The sequence below is a fragment of the Cantharellus anzutake genome, assembly GCF_015039405.1.
Source record: "Cantharellus anzutake strain C23 chromosome Unknown EI90scaffold_62, whole genome shotgun sequence".
Lineage (NCBI taxonomy): Eukaryota > Fungi > Basidiomycota > Agaricomycetes > Cantharellales > Hydnaceae > Cantharellus > Cantharellus anzutake.
The window spans coordinates 199,513-213,599 of record NW_024067012.1 but is presented as its reverse complement, the minus strand read 5'-3'; the positions used below and the strand labels follow the sequence as shown (position 1 = coordinate 213,599).

At 50.0% G+C, this 14,087-nt stretch overlaps 2 protein-coding genes across 2 annotated transcripts; one reads left to right on the top strand and one right to left on the bottom strand.

The window, feature by feature from the left end:
• Nucleotides 1-5,282: 5,282 nt before the first annotated feature.
• On the bottom strand, nucleotides 5,283-6,038 carry EI90DRAFT_3075815 (uncharacterized protein). Its single transcript, XM_039061604.1, has 5 exons — nucleotides 5,762-6,038; nucleotides 5,623-5,713; nucleotides 5,537-5,571; nucleotides 5,435-5,482; nucleotides 5,283-5,368 (listed from the first exon to the last, which is right to left on the bottom strand). Exons 1-5 carry the CDS (start codon nucleotides 5,998-6,000, stop codon nucleotides 5,329-5,331), a joined length of 453 nt encoding a protein of 150 aa, XP_038911461.1. The 5' UTR covers nucleotides 6,001-6,038; the 3' UTR covers nucleotides 5,283-5,328.
• A 6,517-nt stretch (nucleotides 6,039-12,555) lies between these two features.
• EI90DRAFT_3146910 (uncharacterized protein) lies at nucleotides 12,556-13,594 on the top strand (the record flags this gene model as incomplete). Its single annotated transcript, XM_039065473.1, has 4 exons — nucleotides 12,556-12,623; nucleotides 12,706-13,287; nucleotides 13,343-13,409; nucleotides 13,508-13,594. 4 exons carry the CDS (start codon nucleotides 12,556-12,558, stop codon nucleotides 13,592-13,594), a joined length of 804 nt encoding a protein of 267 aa, XP_038911460.1.
• Between the last annotated feature and the right edge of the window lie 493 nt (nucleotides 13,595-14,087).

Sequence of the window (14,087 nt, the reverse complement as noted above, 5' to 3'; positions counted from 1 at the left end):
TGGGGTGCGGGCACTGGGACCGAAACCCTGGAAGTGGATTCTGCCTTCCGACCTTGTTTGCGACAATCTCCTCAGACTGTTTGCACGTTGCTTGGTTCCATCCACGTTTACGATGTGGGCGGTTCCCGAGTGCCTTTCGCCCATTCGAAAGGCGTGAACTCCATTGTATTCGCCTCAGATGGGACCCACCTCGTGTCATCATCAGTAGACACAATTATTGATATCTAGGATAGCTCAAACATTTGCACTCGAAAGTCACGCCGATGTCGTGGTTCCCATTGACCACCGTCCTGTCACAGGACGGTTTTCAGAAGACAAAGGGAATTGTCACTGATGTCTTCACGCATACAATGTGGGGTCCTCAAGATCGGCTAGGGCTGAGTTTCGAAGGTCATTGAACTCATTAGTCCGGTCGCTGGTCCAAAAAGCTCGATTTGCGGGCGTGCAAATACAAGAGACCTACGGAGGAAAGGTATTCGCCGGATGGAATATGCTCGCATCTCATCTCATCTTTCATTTTGACACGGAAGTGTGATCTTAACATAAAAAGACTACGTGGTCCACGTCCTGAACGTATATGTCAACGCACTTCCCTCCGGAAGGCACAGCAACAGCGGTAGGCAGGACTCCAGCCTCTATGACTCCTAGATCCTGGTGCCAACAGCCGGTCTCTGTATCGCCCTTCTCGGTCTCTATGCTTTCATGGACATTATTTATAACCAAGATTTATCTAGTTGAGCATAAGGGCTGATGAGCTTTTTCTGTTGATGTTCTCCCCCAAGCGAGACACCAGTTCACCTTCAAATAAAGTTTCTGGCAAGTTCCATGTGGCACTTGGGCACAAACCAAGGAAACTAACTACCGGCATCCGGCAGGGTTACATGGTTAAGTGCACGCAGCGGTAGACATCGGCCTACCCAGTGGACGGACATGTTCCTGGGAAGGAACAATTATATCAATTTACACGAGCTTAACGCTTCCTTTTCCTTTGCGATGCCACTTGCCTTCGGCTTGTTCTCAGCAGGATCTAATGATAATTCGCCGCAATCCCGGAAACTCGACTGGCAGCACTCGCGAGGCTGGCCCCACCGTGAAATCTAATTTCGTAGATGATCATAAACGCACATGCATAGGCAGGACTCCATCCTTGCAAGCGCGTGCACGTGCGCGCGCACGGTTTCATGATGAGGTTGCAAACATCCAGTGCGCCTCGCACGTTCACGTCCTGCTCTCCACCATGCGTGCAGATGGTGTTAGGATTTAGTTGTGCGATTTAATCGCGCAGTTTCGTTTCGTAGGTCTCACTGTTGAAATTATTAATGCAGGCAAAGTCCCATTCCAATGGAGGCTGGGATCCGACTGGGGTTCATAATCAATGGCGCCCAAACAGTTTTTGGTCTGTTTTGTAGACTCGTGGACCTGGTACTCGAGGCAGTACCCTATCTACGCCTGCGGGACGGTCGAAAAACCTTCGACTGCAAGTCTGGTTGTGCACAGTATCGTAAAGAGTGGTAATACACTCGCACATTTCCAACTGTTGGATTAGCATTAATGCCTTGCGATTCTCACTATAGAAACAAGTCAGCGAGAAAGTTACAGAAATGTTAAAAAAAAAAAAGAACCGCATGAGTACAATCCCCATGGACATAAGCGCGAGGGCCTTCAGCCTCATCCGGGGAAGATGAGTGCTTATATGTGATGTCGTGACGGCATACATCAAAGTGTCAGACTCTTTGGTGATACTGATGTCAGCACCGAAACAGCATTGCAATTCACCTCCCCACTCCCCAGTGGCTTTGCGGTTCATGGAATTGTTCGATCCGAACTTGAGATACAGAGACAACGGTAGATAACTCCATTTTCATTCTGCTCGCGGCGTCTGTGGACGACGATGAGATCATCCGGTCAACGGATTCTAGAAATGTTTTGTTTCATACGTGGATGTGCTGATTCAGTTACCTGCCACGCTTCTCTAATGGTGTCAATCTACTCAAGCCTGAGCCATTAGTACTTCTAAACAATATACAAGGAGACCGAGTTGCGCTGAAGTCGTCAGGAATGTTCAATCTAGCTCACTCAGTTTTCTGGTGCACCAATGTATGTCTTAAGGGTGGCTCGTCCATTGCGGGTGGAAAGTTTCATCACGATGACCTAAGTACTGTTACCTGGACAAGCTCTTGATGCTACGCCAGATGGAGCTTCCGCGCAGAGGTTCGGAGCAGACCCATCGTGCTTCGAGTCAGTGATCAATCGAAGCTCCGCGCTATGCACTTTATTGGGGTTTCGAGACTATTTCAGAAGTTGCACAATCGCGGGGGAGCTTCAGTGACCGGTCCGGGAAGTGATTCCTTCTCTGTGTACCCATTCTCGACAAGTGGGATTAATTAAACATAAAATCTGGCCCGTGTAATTATTGATAGCGCCAAGTCAAAACAAATGAATGTGTGTATGTGCGTATGCTTTTCGCCGTAAACGGCTGCGAAGCGATTAAACCATTGTCCTGGACCGCCCTCTGGGAGCGTTGGACTACGCGAATGGATGTCCGCATGAATCATCGGCTCAGGTTTATGCCTGAAATTGACTCACCGAAAGGAGGGTTTTAATACCGGCCGCGTTCGTGCCTGATGAATCGAATGAGAGATGCCATCGAGGACATGTCTAGGAGGCACACTGTTGTCTGGAAATGGACTACGGAAGTGCGACTACAAAATATTGGGTCAGCTTGAAATTTGAGATATGCCTGGGATGCGTACCTCTGTGTTGGAAGCTGAAGCACCGACAGATTAACGCCTAGAAAAGAGTGATCTAACCCGCCGAAATATCCGCTTCACCTTCATGGAACACTTAGTTGATTGAAGTCACGAAAGGCCCGAGCAGCAGGCGATGCACATACCATAGGTACCTTTCGCTCGTGCGGATAGCCTCCACCTGGTTCATACCGATCTATGAGCGGCATTCCCTCCTAACCAATACCCCCAGACATCAGTCCCTGCGCGCCATCACTGAGCCACGAATGACAAACCTCGATGTCCCCGTATGTCTTGACAGAGAAGTACATTATGCACGGCCTACAACCAGTGAGGGCTAATATAATGAGGATTTTCAAAAGGCGAGCCACGCAGATAATATATGAACGACCACGAGGAGAAAAGCATGCTTGCTTCCCCACAGGAGCAGGATTTCACTTTAGGACGAATCATCAGTGATTCACCAATGTGCCGATCGAAACCGTCCGTGTTCCTGCCACATTCTGCCTAATAAAGTCGCCCACCCTCTTATCCCCAACCTGTGCGCTTAACATTAGCGGTCACACGCTCCTAGATCCAACAACTGATGCAATATCCTTCTCCGTGGTTTTTATGGGCGATAAGACGCACACATATCCATACTACACTACACTACACCACCAAATCAAAGACTGAACATAACAGATTTTAACTATTTACTCACATTGCTGGGGTCCTCCCCACAGCGGAGACAAACCGACCACCAGTTCATCCTCATATAAAGAAGTCAGATTCCTGATAAGTTCACCGGTGACAGCACTAAATCCGGCTAGGCAGCCGATGTGGGTCGCACGGTGCTTATAGTCGATGTAGACGTCCTCTGCCTCAAAGTCACATTCAGTGGACGGGCATATTCCTCCCCGGGAATAGTCACAGCGAAACGAGAGCTTGACTCTTCTGCCCTATACCAAGTCACCCAGTGCTTTTGGCTCATCTGCAAGTATAATCTTTTGACGATCAATTCACCGCAGCTTGCAAAACCCAGGAACCCTAGGAAGCAGAGCCCGCGGTACTCATGAGGCTGGCATGAAAGCTAGCTAAGAAGTTGGCAGAAAGATCGCAAACGCGCGCGCAAACCGAAGCGGCGCAAGCGCGCATGTGCACGTGTGCGCGCACGGTTTCATGATAAAAAATTGCAAAACTTCTGGGGCAATACGCCTTGCACGTTCATGTCTCTGCTGTTGTTCAGCGCTCCACTTGGTGCGCACACTGAGCTCGGATGGTATTGGAGTTTTGGCTAGCTGTCAAGTTGGTTTCGCACGTGCCACCTACGGTCCGGACTGCCAAACACCGGACTGCCAACCGGCCTAGAATAGAAGCTGAGATCCGACTCTCCACGTCTTGCCGTCTTGTCCCGCGCGATGTGCCCGCGCCCCCATCTGGTGATCGCGTAAATCAAAGTGTCAGACGCGGTGACATGGCGCTGAAGTCAGTACCGAAACAGCCTTAATATTGCAATTGATCTAGTCCTAGCCACCAATACATGTGTATTTGGGGTTTGTGCTGGGAGCAAGTGTCCCCAATCTTTCAGCTCACGAGAGCCTAATTAGCTGTATTGAAGCCTGGGCTCGTTTTCAGCTGTGAGCTGCGATGCAGTTAGAAGCACTACATAGTACCGTGAAACGTCTTGTCCTTGCTCGTTTACCGGCGACGCCACGCAAGTGAGAGAGAGAAAATTGAGCGAGTTACGGGTTTCAGTGTTAATGAGACGACGCTGCACTAGTCTCCGTAAGCGATTATTACGCATCGCCCAAGGCTAGGCTACGCTGCAATTGGCATTGCCAACCTGTATAGATACTGCCATTATCCATGAGGCAAGTTCAAGTTGAGGGCTCCTCCCCATTCGTTCGGTCGAGCCTGAGACTCTTCATCTTCTCCCACGCTAATCAGCAGTCCCACACACTTATCCTTATCTTCGCTTCGCCTCACGGTGACTGACGCCGCGGCTGGGGACAAGGGCCATCTCAAGGCAATAAGACAATTTGAATGAATTCGCAAGTCCTACGCATATATATATATTAACCCGTGACCTAGGCAAGGGGCGACAACATTAAGTAATAAGCAGAATGAAGAACAGACAGGCGATTCGCAGGCAGGACATGAAAGAGTCATAATCGCAAAGGGTGGAGAATGCGATAATGAGGGGGTGCATTCCAGCCCTCTTTAGTGCGCAACTTAGAGTTCTCCTTGGCGGCTGTTCAAGAGTCGGTCCATGCCTCTGCTGATGTGATCCGCTCTGCGCATCCACATCGAACTATCCAGCCTGCAAACCGAGTCAAGCGTCGGCCTGCGCTTGCTCGAATTGATAAAAGGCAGCGGTGGAGAAATGGGCTATTCCTTCCTGCGGGTTGTCCCATGGGAATGCCCGACGGAAAAGGTTGGCGGATGGTCCTTCACGGGTGGGCATAAGAAGTGTCGGAACGCAGGAATGTTTCGAGGTCGGCTTGGTAGCAAGGGGGAACGAATGTATCTTTGTTTCGTCGTCAACGACTAAACTGCGAAAATTCCCAATGAAAACATGTGCGCTTGCGCCATGTCGGGATCACAGTGTCTTGTACCGCCCTCTGGGACCCGATCCCGGACTGTGAATATCCACACGGTGGATCAGTGGCTCGGTTCTCTGAAACGAACAACCCGAATTAACCCACCGATGGACCAAAAAGGTAGCGAGACTCTGGTATCGGCCTCGTTCATGCCTAACGAATCAAATGAGTGAAGGATGTCTCCGAAATGTGTGTCTGTGGGCGTACGCGGATTGTTCGGTAATGGGCTGGGGGAATGGCACCTAGAAAACATTCGTTCAGCTGAGGGATTTAAGGTTCGCCTGGGCGCGTACCCTACCACTAGGAGATCGGTCGGCCGGTTGAGGCTCTGGTTTTGGGTGACGACGGGAGAGCACGCGCCGAAGATGCCGTTGAATAATCCGGCTCCTCGAAAATCAGTGTCATACGGACCAGCCCATTGATATGACGCACCAGGGTCCGTTATTTCCTTTTGGCTCTTGCTCAAAACGGCCTCCACCTGGAACAAAAATGTCGATGGGCTGTGAAAGAGGCATATCATTGTCGTCAAGCCCCCTTATACTCATACAAAGGCCCATTGTGCGTAGCCTACAACCAGTGAAGGCTTGAGGGTAATTTGGGTTAGTGGGCCCCCGTCTAATATGGGAATTCCATTGGACACGGGGAGAAAACGTGGGCCACATAGGTTTCATTCAAATTAATGGTGTGCGCAATCCTATATTTATTAAATTAAAAATTTGAAAATATAATAAAATAAACATCTTAAATCTTCGCTCGTAGACTGGGCACTCAGCTTGGAACGGTTTGTTCTCGGCAAGGATCTGTTGTGCAGTTGTTTGTGTGAGTGAATTTTGAGTCCAGTTACGGCCTTGATATGTTCACCTAACAAAACCTCACGAGAGCCGAGCGGCGCCGGCAATAATGCAGAACATTCCAAATATGCATGTACATACCAGCACGCCGTGTGGGCGTGTGGTGGTGGATCTGTTTTGTTACCCCGCGGCCTCGTTGCCACGTGGTAGAGCGGCTATGCCGTTTGGGTACACCGGGGGATCGTCAATACGAGGTGGGTTACTGGTGTGTAGTGTTTTGTGCGCGGTTTCCTAGTGACATTGCAAAATTTGGATTTTACACCCTGAACGCCACCGTCATTGTCGCGGCACGTTGCCATGTGCACGCTGACCGCTGGGGCACGTTAGTTTCTCATTGCGCGATCTGACATTTGGGTCAAATGTGTGTACATGCGCACGGTTTCCCAGTGACATTGCAAACTAGAAGGCCGCTCCTAAAGAAGCAATTCCCGCTACTCCGTAGCGGGTCCTACGTTTTTTTTCTCCCAAACTCAATTAATTGTCCTATGCACAGGGTCCATTCTCTGCCCCATACAGTTCTATTCCGCTCGCTGCATGGCTTGTTGACGTAGCAACCCGACGTGGCGCAGTGGCAAGGATGAGCCACCAGGCACCTTATTGCCGACGTGGCGCACCGAGGCACACACATTGTGACTACCCGCTCTGGTGGCGGAGTGGACTCTTAGCCTCATGTTGCGCGCCACTTTGTACTCTTTTATCCTGGCTGGCCACCCAAATATGTATATAATGTCCGCGACTTGGCTAGAGCACGATATCTAACTATCGGTTTGATATCGCGCTCAGACACCCGCTGCCGGCTGATAACATGGCTGCAGTGTAAATTACGTGGTCCTGAAATCAGAGTGTGCGGTGGGTTTACAGAGCAAGAGCGAATCTCGGGCTGCAATGGCAACGTTAACATGCAAGAGGAGCGGGATCTGCCGCTGCAGGCGGGGAAAGTCGAATTGCGGGGTGTAAACTTGCAAAGTCACTTTCACAACCGAACGCTTCCATCGGCACATCACTATGTGCACAACTGACCGCTGTTGGGGCGGCGTTAGCGCGATCTGACCACACGACTTGGGTGAGTAGACTTCAGGGTGCCGAGTGACACTATCGTGGGAGGTAGCCCGAGTTTTCGACATATTAGTGAGGTTCCACATTGAAATGGACTGGCACCACCAGTTTGTTCTGCTGTTCGCACACCGTAAACTACCTGCCTTTCCTTTCTTTCACGTGTAATCTCCACCCAACAGTTGAACGCGGGGCTGAACAAACTCCCAGAATGTTTCGTTCCCAACCGCTGATGTACACTTAGGGAATAGGCTATGCACAGTTAGACAGGCATGGGATGTTTGCCCTGGTAGCCTCATGGATGTAGATACGGCACCCACCGCTTGAACTAGGTTGATGGGTCTGGAAAACCGTAACTGTCCTGAGCAGGAGTACTCCGAGACTGCAGGGCGAAACACCACGGAAACGACTATCCGTCCAGTACCTTGGTATCGTGTCGGGAATGATGTGGACGCTAAACAGAATCATCACGGTGAGTGTAAGACGTCCAACAAGTTTCAGACCTTGGATCGGATTGGGGAAATGGTGGTCCCTTAGTTTGTGTGGACGGAATGAGGGGTTTATCAGCAGCCGGTCCCGTTAAACCGTCGAGAGGCTATGAGCTATGATGATGCCGGTTGTGTTTAGGGTGGAAGATGCATGCGCATGGCAGAGCTCTGTGTCGGGAAATGCGACTATCTGGACGTTGCATTGATTGCACCTTTACCTTTGTTGGTGCTGACGGTATAGGGTTCACTAGTAAGTGTCAGAGGGCTTGTCCACTCACAAGGGATCGCCGGCAATTTCCAGGGCAAAGCGTCCTGAACGATCATCATCGTCCTCTGGTTGTCTTTTACAAGATAATATCATAGCAATATCACTTTCAGTGGTGATTCCTGCTGCGCTCTCGCGTAGGCAGGATCCCAGCCTTTACTAAAGTAGACTGCTGGCGCCACAATCGATGCGTGAATTTGTGACGGCATGCATCCATATTGTTGGAGGACAGCCTTGAACATGTATTTACAGATGTTTGTGCCGACAATTTTATTTAGTGGTCTACTGTCATCTTGTCCGACCCCGGCCCTGGAACTGCCATAACTCTATACATATATCGGGCATTTGATCGATCACATACCCATGGCCACGTCACGGAAATTGGCTTAAGGAACCTGAACACTGGGACCAGGGCCTTGGCGGCGGGCTCTGATTCCCGACCGTGTCTGCGACAGCAATTTTTCCAGACTGTTCACAAGTTGCATGGCTTCATCTGTGTTGGAATGCCAACGGTTTTGGGAATCCAAATACCCCTGTGGCCTCTCAACCTATGTGAATGCTATAGTGTTCGCTCCTTATCATAGTGGGACTCGCCTTGTGTCACAGAGCCTGGCTACATTCATATCCGAACAGCTCAAATAATCGTGCTTCACGCTAATGTTGTGGTCCTCATGGTAGCATAGCCGGACGGAGCCACGTTCACAACTGTATGATACGACAAGACCATTCGAGTCTGAGATACTGCAATACACTAGCTGCAGTCACGTATTCTACCTCGTCGGTCCTACCATGCAAATCCTACGTGACCTAATCTTAAACGTTTGCAGCACAGACCAACGCACCTCTCTTTGGAATGCACTGCAGCGGAGCAGCATCCCGCTTGGCGGATGGCGGAAGGAAGGTGTCAGGCTGGGCCATTCCATGCGGTAGGCTGATAGGACGAAGGGTACTCATGGTCGTACTCTGGTTTCCTACACTAGCAAGGTATTAGCGATCACTTATTCCCCGAAAAGCACCTGGAGTGGTGGGTTCACGGAACCGTTCGATCAGAATTTCACGAGGGGCAGAGATAACAGTAGATAAGGGGAGCAAGACTGGCCAAGCTCACGTCGTTTGTGAACGAGGACGAGATCATCCAGTGGATAGATTCTAGAAGCCGCTTCTGTTACGTGGACATGCGGGTTCAGTTACGTGCACTTTTCTGACGGTGCCAATCGTACTTTGGTGACGGGAGGTCTGGGTCATCACTTACAAAGAGAGCGAGTTGTGCCGAAGTGCCAGCTGGCCGAGTTTCCTGGCATGCCAAGCGGCTTGTCCATTGCGGGTGGAAAGTTTCAGACGGGGACCCTTCACGATTGGCCTGAGTACTGTTATGTGGATCAAGTTCGTGGCGGGCGGAGTTCTTGATGCCACATCTAGAGGGAGCTTCAGAAGTTATTCAATCGGGGGGGGGGGGGGTTCCAGTGACTGGTCGGGAGAGGTGATTGATGTGAATTTTCTTCTGTGCACACACACCGGACACCTGGGACTGAATGTGGGATCCTGCCCGTTATAATCATTAATAGTGTTAAGTTAGAACAAATGAATGTGTGCGCATGCGTGTACTGTGCTGTGAACGGCTTAAGATCCATGTGGCGATCATGCCACCGTCTCATCTCCGCCCTCTGGGAGGTATAGGAGGGTTGGACTGTGTAAAATGGACATTTGTTGTGAATCATCGGCTCAGGTTCATGCCTGAAATGGGCTCACCGAAAAAAAAGTTTGAGTCCGGCTACGTTCGAGCCTGGTGAGTTTAATGAGTGAAAAAAAATGCTACCAAAAGACATGCTTGAGAGAGGCGCACGGTCGCATAGAAATGGGCTAAGGAAGTTGCAACCACGAAAATTATCCTGTTAGCTTGGAATTTGAAATGTGCTTGAATGCGTACCTCTGCTACAGGTTGAGGCCTGGAACTCGAAAAGAATGACGCGACCCGCCCAACAACCCACCCCACCTTCACAGCACGTTCAGTTTTGTTGGAACCAACCAAAGGCTCCAGCAGCAGGTTATGCACATACCATGGATACTCTTGGCCGGCGCGAACCTCCACCTGGTACGAACGGATCTATTTCCTAACCCAAAAAAAATTATTCCCCGCGCTCATCGTTGAGTCAAGAAGGACAGACTTCGACATTCCCGCAATCCCCGAAAGGCACAGACATTATGCGCGACCTACAACCAGTGAGGGCTTGCAGGGAATTTCGATTGGCGAGCCATACGGATAAAATATGTGAACGCTATTGGCGGCCACGAGGATACAGCGTGCCAGTTTCCCCACAGGGATATGAATTTATTTATTTATTTTGAAACGAATCACCAGTGATGTGGCGATCGAAATCTTTTTCCTACACGGCAGCACGGACCACCTGATAAGGTTGTATCCCCAAGTACGCATTTGACACGAGTGCTTCCCTCTAAGTTGCACCCGCTTCCAGATCCACAACCGATCTGTGCCACATCCTTCCCCATGGTTTTCGTGGACAATAAGACGCACCCTCAAGTAGAGGCAAATCGACCACCCGTTCGCCCTCAGAGTCCTGACAAGTTTACCAGAGTTACTTGTGCCCCCCGAAGTCACATTCAGTGGAAGGGCATGTTTTCCCCTGGCACTGGAACAACCGTATCGAACAAGAGCTTGAATCCGCCTCAACGTCACCACTGTGCCATAACATTTGTCGTCTGCAGCACAATCTCTTTGATAACTGACCGCGGCTTGCGAACCCCCCAGAAGCAGGACCTGCGGTATTCACGAGGCTTTCCCCACCGTGAAAGCTAAGGAAGTTGGCAGAAGGTTGCGTAAACTAAAGCAGCAAGCGCGCGCGCATACACGAGTGCGCGCATGGTTTCATGATGAAATTTTGCAAAAAAAAAAAATCTTTCAATATGCCTCGCACGTTGCCGTTTGCAGCGTTTCAGAGCATGCGCACGCTGAGCTTAGATGGTGTTGGGGGTTTTTTGGCCGTGCGATCTGATCACACAAACTCGGTTCCGCAGGTCAGTCATCCGGGCCGCTGAGATCGCCAGACACCATCAATGCGGAACAGGTGATCAGCCTCAAGCCCTCCTAGAATAGAAGCCGGGACCCGAGAGAGAGAGGGGTTATTATCAATGGCGCCCAGACTGTTCTTGTTGTTTTTTTTTCTTTTGGTCTGATCATCAGACGTGTGGGTTTTGATACTAAAGGCGGAGATGGAAATATCTGCGCCCGCGGAACGATCGAGAGGAAGAAAAGAAGTTCCGGAGAAAAATTCTCATCGGTTATAAGCGTGATGGCCCCAAAGTTCAAGCTTGATCCAAAAGAAAGATGAGCGCTTGTCCTGAGAAAGAGACGCCGTGTGCTAATCCATTGAGAACAGGTCACAATCGCTCGTTGAAACTTCAACTTGGAACGTGTGGTTTGTTCCAGCGTTGCTCATTTCCACTGTCTAACTCCAGATTATGTAGGTATGAGTGACCATGTTGATTTAAATAATGTTAAATGTCTTGAATGTTCATTATTTGAGGCGTCATCATCAGTAGAGGCACCATCCCATCTATCTGTTCTTGGTGTGGAGCACGTATTGTGACGAGTGGCGTTCATCAAAATCGATGAAGGAGAACAGATTTGGCAAGAATGCCTGACAACAGCAGATAATCTTGTGAGCCATCGGAGACACGCCAACATGATTCGGTTCGTTGCCAGCGGTATGAAGCATGTGTGAGGCGAGCTTGACTCCCCCACTCCAACCACAATATTTTAAACTTGCAACTGAAGTCCAAACCAGTTTAAGCACCACTGGGATTGATATAGGCTATTACGCCTTGTCTGTGTCCACATCTCACCCTGTTGTCCCGCGCAACGTGCCCGCGTGTACAGACCCTAGGCCCGACGCGAAACTAGAAGGCGGAGCTATGGGACTTGCGAGACATGATTGACTGATCTTGTGACCGCTGGCCACCCGGATGATCAAAACCCGGTGTATCGCGTAAATTAAAAGTGTCAGACCCGTTGGCGCTGATGTCACTATTGCAATTGATCTCCTAACCGCCGGTTATACCGGAAAGCCATTGCAGTAAGCCAGTCCCATTGCTTGTTTTTTTTTTTGATTCTGGTGGAAACTTCCAGTAGCTTTCGCGACACGTGTGTATTTGGGGTTTGTAGCAAGGTGTTCCCGATCAACTGTATTGAAAGCTAACGTAATCAGGCTCGTTTTTCACGTGTGAGCCGCGATGGCTCGGAGTTCCATTGCGTCATGGTTGTTACTCGGAGCATACCGGACGCACCCCTCTTGAACCGGAGACCCTACGCAAAGCGCAAAACCAGCGGAGAATTGAGCGAGTTACGGGGTTCAGTCTTAGTCAGACGACGCTGTGCTACGTCTTGGCGTTCGTAAGCGATTATTGCGCATCCGAGAGCTCGCTCCAAAACTAGGTTACGTAGGGTTCATTGACTTATATATATATATATACTGTCATCCTCCCGTCGACTTCACCCTTCTCTTTCTATCCTCAGTCCTATCTTCCCCTCACCAAGATAAATCCTTTCCTCCTATGACCGCTGACGCTGACGCCGAGATTGTCGTTCGACAAGTCACCGAAGGAGTCCACACTATCTCGAGGCAAGTCCCCACGCATATATATCTTTTCCCCTCGCTGAACTTCTTACGGTTGACACCAATATAATCTTTAATCTCAATACAGACCCTTCTGGCGCTGGGGTTGGTTCCCCTTTGGGGGTCGTTCGACAATCGTCACCCTCCAGAACGGTTCCCTCTGGATTCTGGCTTCCACACCCCTCACTCCACTCACCAAACAAACTCTGGACTCTTTGGGGGGAAGAGTAGCATACCTCGTAGCTCCAGATGCCGAACATTCACTGTTTCTTTCTCAATGGGCAAAATCATATCCTGACGCCAAAGTCATTGGCGTTCCACCTCTTGTTCCTAAGCGTCGCGGGGAGGTGACGTTCCATGGCGTTTATGGACTAGAGGAACATAGCAAGCCACCGTTTGGATACGAAGATGAGATCGACGCATGCTATTTCAGTGGGTTCGCCAACAAGGACGTGGCGTTTTTGCACAAGAAGAGCAAGACGTTGATCCAGGCCGATTTGTTGTTCAACTTTCCTCCAAAGGAACAGTTTGAAAGGCTTGCACCTGGGTCTGAAGGATGGTTGCGCTTCTTGGGCATCAAAGGAGGGAAGGTCCCTTGCCTGAGCGAGTGGTTTAGTCCATGGGAGAATGGCCATAAGTGGTTCTTGTGGGCCGCTAGTCAGGACAAGGCGTGAGTTGTCCTACTTTTTCTTTCCAGCCTCGTATCTCTGAGCTGATGTTTCCAGTGCAATGGCTCGAGACGCCAAGACAGTCGCTGGATGGGACTTTAACCGGATCGTTCCCTGTCATGGTGTATGTCTTCACTTATACCTATCTCCCCTTTGGAACAGGCTCCCCTCCATCTCTTTCACTTACTTTTCTCTGACACATTCTTTTCTCCCAATCAATAGGACGTCATTGAAGAAAAAGGAAAGGAAGCTTTCCTCGAAGCTTACAAATGGCACCTCGAACAGGCCGAAAAGCAAAAGTCCGACTAGTGATTCACACGATTCAGTCTCAGGCTCCACAACTGCCACAGCCGGGAAAGGAAGTAAAAGCTACATCTTGCCAAATTCCCCGCCTTCATTCTCATGTTCGATTGTATTTTTGTTCAATGGCGTGAACGCAGCCGCCTCCTGACGAAGTTCCAAGCACCTGAGATCCCTCTCCCATCCCCCCCAATCCGAATGTTGCAATTTCCGTTTTGCTGTCTCCACCCTTTTTCCCCGAATTCAATGACCACTGATTTACTCATGTATTCCTCATGTCAATTATTCCTGTAGCCTTGTATGTTAACGCTTGAGCCTAATCCGTAACTTTTTGTGGTGCGGATACACGTCGCGATTCGTACTGCTAACTGCTATCACCATTGCGCGTGACATGGAATAATGCATGACGCAAACTAAAAAGGGGCTGAGAAACTTAGGCCAGCCCCCTCAGCGACTTTGAGGAGTTAGCAGCTGGGGAGAGTACCCCGGCTTCCACGCCCAG